Below are 5,427 nucleotides of genomic sequence, written 5' to 3'. Positions count from 1 at the left end.
TGCTGCTGCTGCTGCTGCTGCTGCTGTCTTTGTTGCTGCTGCTGTCACTGCTGGTTCTTCTGGTGTTTTTGTTGCTGCTGCTGTGCTGCTGTCTCTGCTTGTGCTGCTGCTGTCCCTGCTGCTTCCACGCTGCTACTGCTGCTGTTGCTGTTTCTTCTGCTGCGCTGCTGCTGCTGCTGTTGCTGCTGCTGCTGGGCCGTCAACACACTGCATGCATAGCCACGCCTGATCTGTGGGCTCCGAGCCGCTGCCTATTATCTAGCTAGCTAGCTAGCCAGCTAGCTAGCTTTATAGCTTGCTAGCCAGCTAGATAGCTAGCTAGCTAACGGGCACATGGCTAGCCGTAAGCTAGCTAGCCCTACAAGCAACTGGCTAGCTATCTAGCTAGCAACCCAGCTAGCTAGCTAGCCACCTAGCTATCCGCTAGCCAGCCACTGAGCTAGCCATCCTTTCCAGGGTGGATAGCCCAGTGGCTGGCTAGCCAGGAGGGCAGGCAACGGGCTGGGAGCTGGCTAGCTAGCCTCTAGCCAGCGGCTAGCTAGCGGCTAGCTAGCAGCTAGCTAGCTGCTAGCTGGCTAGCGGGCAGCTAGTGGCTAGCTAGCCACCAGCTAGTCAACTTGCGGCCAGCTAGCCACTGGCTAGCCAGCCAGCGCCTAGCTAGCTATTGGCTAGCCAAATAGGATCTAGCTAGCCACTGGCTAGCCAGCTAGGGGCTATCTAGCCAGTGACTGGCCAACTAGCGGCTAGCTAGCCACTGGCTAGCCAGCCAGCGGCCAGATAGCCACTGGCTAGCCAGCTGGCGGCCAGCAAGCCAGTGGCTAGCCAGCCAGCGTCTAGCCAGCGAGCCGTTAGCTAGCCAGTGCAAGCCAGTGGCTAGCCAGCAAGCGGCCAGCTAGCGAGTGGCTAGCCGGCTAGCCAGTGGAAAGCCAGTGACTAGCCAGCTACCGGCCAGCTAGCCAGTGGCTAGCCAGCTAGCTGTGAAGCTGGTGCTTGTGTTGTTCAGTTTGGCGGCAGCTGGGGCACCTGGACCTGCAGGTGGAAGCAGCAGCGCCTTCGCTGGCGGACTGGCGCTGCTTCCTCTACACCTCGCAGCTAGCTGCTGTCAGCAAGCACTGCTTGGGCGCCGTCGACCACTTCCACGGTCTGCTGCTGCTGCTGCTGCTGCTGCTGCTGCTGTTGCTCCTGCTGCTGCTGTTGTGGTTGGTGTTGTTGTTGGTGTTGTTGTTGTTCTTGGTTTGTTGTTGTTGCTGCTGCTGCTGCGGGCTTTCCAGCTGCTTTCGGTGTTGCTCCTGCTGCGTGTTCTCCAGCGGCTGCTGCTGCTGCTGTTGCTACTCGGTGCTGGCCAGCTGATGTTCCTGCTGCTGCTGCATGCTGTTCACCTGCTATGGCTGCTGCTGTGCATGCTGCCTAGCTGCTTTTGCTGCTGCAGCGTGCAGTTTTGTCTGCTGTTGCCACTGCAGCATGCGTTGCGAAGCCAGCTGTTGCTGCCCTTCTTTGATTCGCTGCTGCTGCTGCTGCTGCCGCTGCTATTACGGTTGTTCACTGCGGATTGCTGGTCGTTCGTTGTTGCACTGTAGAGTGCTCGAGCTTCAGAACTGGCTGTTGCTGCACGTACTGCTGCTGCTGCTGCTGCTGCTGCTGCTGCTACAGGCTGCGAGGAGGTGACCCTTCCTGACGGACGGGTCACTTACAAAGACAAGTACAGCCCCTGCCACATGACGCAGCTTTCGCAGAACTTGCTGCTGCCGATTCTGTACGAGGCAGCTGCAGCAAGAGCCTCTGCGCAGTGGGTCGAGCCTTCAAAGGGCCAGCTGGAAGCTGGTCAACCTGCTGCTGCTGCTACTGCTGTTGCAGCGGGACCAGCAGCAGGCAGAGAGGAAGAAGCAGCACGAGCTCAGCCGGCTGAGCCCGCGGGCCTGCAGCTGCTGCTGAACGCCCAGTGGCTGGGGGCCACTCAGCATACGAGCAGCAGCAGCAGCAGCAGAAGCAGCAGCAGCAGCAGCGGCTCAGGGCCCGTGACCTCGTTGGTAGCTGTGGGGGGCAGCAGCAGCAGCAAGCCTGAATACTACGAAGTCACCAGCGACCTCTTAATTGGCTGCGACGGCGCCAGCTCGAGGGTACGCCGCTGGGCGGGGGCACCCCTGCTGGGGGGCCCCCCCCTGCAGCACTTTTTAAACATAACATTTTGGTCCAAAGAGCTGTCAGAGGCGATACAGCAGCAAGAGGAAGCTCCTGCTGCGGGCATTCTCTCAGGCTGCGGGGCCCCCGAGAGGCCTGGGGGGGGCTCCGTCGGGGGCCCCCAAGAAAGGCCCCCGCAGCCCAAGGGGGGCCCCCGCGACAGCGGGGCCCCCTCCCAGGTGCCCCCACACTCCAGTGAGAAGGGCCCCCAGGGGGCCACCTGCTGGGGGCCCCTGGAGGGCCCCGGGCACTCCGCGCTGCTCCGCTACAAAGGCCGGGGCATGCTGTACTATGTGCTGGGGGCAGAGTGCATAGGAGTGGTGGTTTGCCACTGTTTTAAAAAGGGTTTATTTGTGGCACACATCCCTTTCTTTCCCCTGGACGCGGGGCCCCAGGGGGGCCCCCGGAGGGGCCCCTCCAGGGACCTTTGGAGGGGCCCCCCGGAGGCCCACGCAGACACAAAACAGGCTGAAGAGCTCATCCAACGCATTGCCGGGACTCCCCTTTCTGACATTCGAGTCCAAGACGTTAGGCCCTGGCAGATGGTCGCGAAAGTTGCGGCCCAGTACCTCCCGGAGGGGCCCCCGGGGGGCCCCGGGGGGCCTCTCTGGGGGGCTCCCGGGGGACCCCCCACCTTCGCTGCCCATGGCGACTGCAGCGCCGACCCGCAGCAGCACTGCAGTGGCCCTGAGAGGGTCGAACGCCCACCCTCAGGGGGCCTTATGGAGGCCCCCGAGGGGGCCCCCGAGGGGCCCCCCGAAGGGGCCTCTGCTGCTGGGGGCTCCCTTTGGGGGCCCCTCAGGGGTCGGGTGCTGCTGGCGGGGGATGCTGCGCACTGTCTGCCCCCAGCTGGGGGCCTGGGTATGAATTTGGGCCTCGCAGATTGCTTGAATGCCTTCTGGAAAATCGCCCAGTGTTACCACCTCCGACAAGGCCCATTCGCCCCTCAGCAGCAGCAGCAGCAACAGCAGCAGCAGCAACACCAGTGCGGGGACCCGGCGGGAAAGATCTTGAAGAGCTACGAAGAGGAGCGCAGACTCGTGGCAGAAGTAAACCCTAATCCCTGTTTGAAGAACACTGCGCGGCGGCAAGTAGCATGCAGCAGCTGCCGCAGCAACAGCGGCAGCAGCAGCTGCTGCCGCCGCAGCAACAGTAGCAGCAGCAAGCTTGTGCGTGTGTACGTGTGCTCCAGTACACCTGCGCTGTTGCCCGCAAAAACTTCTCCGCGGGCCGCTGCATCCCCGAAGTGCTGGGGCTCCACTGGGGAGCAGCAGCAGCAGCAGCACGATGCCTGTCAGCAGCAGCAAATGCTGCAGCATCAGCAGCAGCAATTGTTGCAGCAGCAGTTGGCCTCCAGGGGCTCGGCAGCGTCGCAGCAGAGGCCTCAAGGCGAATCGCCGGTGGTGCCCTGGAGCTGCTCATGAACATAGGCAGACGGCAGGCAAGGGGATTTTGCTGCTGCTGCTGCTGCTTCTGCTGCTCCTGCTGCTCCTGCTGCTTCTGCTGCTGCAGCAGTCGCTGCAGCTGCCTGCTGCTTTAGCCCCTAAAATCCTGCGCTGCTGCTTCAGCACTTAGCTTCGATGGATACGTAAGATATATATGCAGCCCATATATATAAATACATATACATATATATATTATGTACATATATATATGTACGTATATATACACAAATGCATACACATTAAACAAATACACATTCAACTGACAGACGTATATGTTTCTTTTCTGCACTTAATGGATACTTTTGGTGTTATATCTATTTCAAATTAATGAATTTATTAGTGCATGACTGCATGCTTCTGCATAATCTGCGGTGTACGGACACCTTCGGTGGCCCCGCTGGCTGAACAGCAAAGCGCTCCCCTGCTGCAGCGGGAGGGCCCCTCAGGGCGGTCCCCCACAGCTGCAGCGGGAGGGCCCCCTTGAGGGGCCCGCAGCTATAGGGCCCCTGGGGGCCCCCCGAGGCCTCTGCGCAGCTGCAGCTGCGCTGCTCTGCGCTGGTGTGAGGCCCGCAGGCGGCGCTGCAAATGGCTGTGGGGCCCCTCAGAAGCCAACGGCTAGAGACTATTCGAGTGCTGCTGAGCAGTGAAGAAACCCATTTGGGCCTCAGATTCCAAGGAGTGGACTTGGGCTACGCCTACACCAAGTCGGCCCTCATGGGTGGCGGGGGGGGGCCCCCTGAACTCCAGGTACGCAGAAACAAAGGCCCTCGGGGGCCCTTGGGGGCCCCCGCCGGGTTTCGACGGCCTCTGGGGGCCCCTGCAGGGGGCCCCGGGGGGCCCCAGGGGCCCGTAGACCCTAGCAGATCGCAGCCAGAAGCAGTCCCAGAGTGACCAGGGAAAGGCTAGAGCAGCAGCAGCAGCAGCAGCAGCTGAGCAGTAGATGAGCTCTAAGGGAGGTCGGCAAACGCACAGCAGCGCCGCAGTGCGCAGACGCAGCAGCAAAACGCCTGCAGCAGCAGCAGCAGCAGCAGCTGCTGCTGCAGGCGGAGCCAGCCACAGGCATCGGGCCCGTAGCAGGGAGTCCCCCTGAAGCACTGGCTAAGCCTAAGCCGGATTATTGTTGAGAAAGGCCTCTGGGGATTTCAAAGAAATTAAAAAGAAATAAAAATGTTTATGTCTTCAGGTCTCAGAGTCCCCCGGCCTGCTGCTTCCCACAGCCTGGAGGGGCGCTCGCGTGCCCCACGCCCCCCTTAAGGCTCTTTTGCATTTGCCTCAAGAGAAGGCCCCAGCAGGTGACCCTCTCGGTTGCGCCTGCAGCCCCAGGGGCCCCCCAGGGGCCCCCCAGGGGGTCCCCAGGGGCCCTTCAGGGGGGGCCCCTCAGGCCCCCCAGGGGCCCCCCGGGGGCCCCCCGGAGGGCCCGTGGAGGGGCGCCCCAGGGGTCCGGGGCCCCGGGTACCCCCGGGCTCCTCTTGGGTCCGCCGCTGCGCTGCAGAGGCGCAGCTGCAGCAGCGGCAGCAGCGGTAGTAGCGGAAGTTGGGCCTGTTGCTGCAGGACTTGCTGCTTTTGCTGCTGATGCTGCTGTTTTGTAGCTTCTGCAAGAGACGTACGTCCCATGTTGCTGCTGTTGCTGCTGTTCCTGCTGCAGTCTACTGCCTTTCCACAGTGGATTTGCCCGCCCTGGCCTCCCCACTTTGTTCTTACTGCTTCCTGCTGCTTTCGGAGAGCTTCGAGCCTCGCCTTCTTGCCATGCTGAGCAAGTGGAAGGAGACTCAGAGAGCGTTTGCTGCTGCAGCAACTGCTGCTG

General features: G+C 61.8%; 3 protein-coding genes across 3 annotated transcripts in view; 2 read left to right on the top strand and 1 right to left on the bottom strand.

Annotated features, from left to right (window-relative positions):
- Positions 1-1,715: 1,715 nt before the first annotated feature.
- On the top strand, positions 1,716-3,602 carry ETH_00002435 (FAD-depdendent monooxygenase, putative; the record flags this gene model as incomplete). Its single annotated transcript, XM_013378037.1, has 1 exon — positions 1,716-3,602. One exon carries the CDS (start codon positions 1,716-1,718, stop codon positions 3,600-3,602), a length of 1,887 nt encoding a protein of 628 aa, XP_013233491.1.
- A 606-nt stretch (positions 3,603-4,208) lies between these two features.
- ETH_00002430 (uncharacterized protein) lies at positions 4,209-4,514 on the top strand (the record flags this gene model as incomplete). Its single annotated transcript, XM_013378036.1, has 1 exon — positions 4,209-4,514. The coding sequence occupies one exon, from the start codon at positions 4,209-4,211 to the stop codon at positions 4,512-4,514; it is 306 nt and encodes a 101-aa protein (XP_013233490.1).
- Positions 4,515-5,000: 486 nt separating this feature from the next.
- ETH_00002425 (helicase, putative) overlaps positions 5,001-5,427 on the bottom strand; it is a gene marked incomplete at both ends in the record, with an annotated part of 2,808 nt that continues 2,381 nt past the window's right edge. The window contains one exon of the mRNA XM_013378035.1: positions 5,001-5,372. Coding sequence (XP_013233489.1) covers positions 5,001-5,372 — 372 coding nt within the window. The remainder of the gene's footprint in view (positions 5,373-5,427) is intronic.

Source organism: Eimeria tenella, genomic scaffold (assembly GCF_000499545.2).
Source record: "Eimeria tenella Houghton genomic scaffold, Eth_scaff71, whole genome shotgun sequence".
NCBI classification, from domain to species: Eukaryota; Apicomplexa; class Conoidasida; order Eucoccidiorida; family Eimeriidae; genus Eimeria; species Eimeria tenella.
This window is presented reverse-complemented; position numbering and strand designations above follow the sequence as displayed.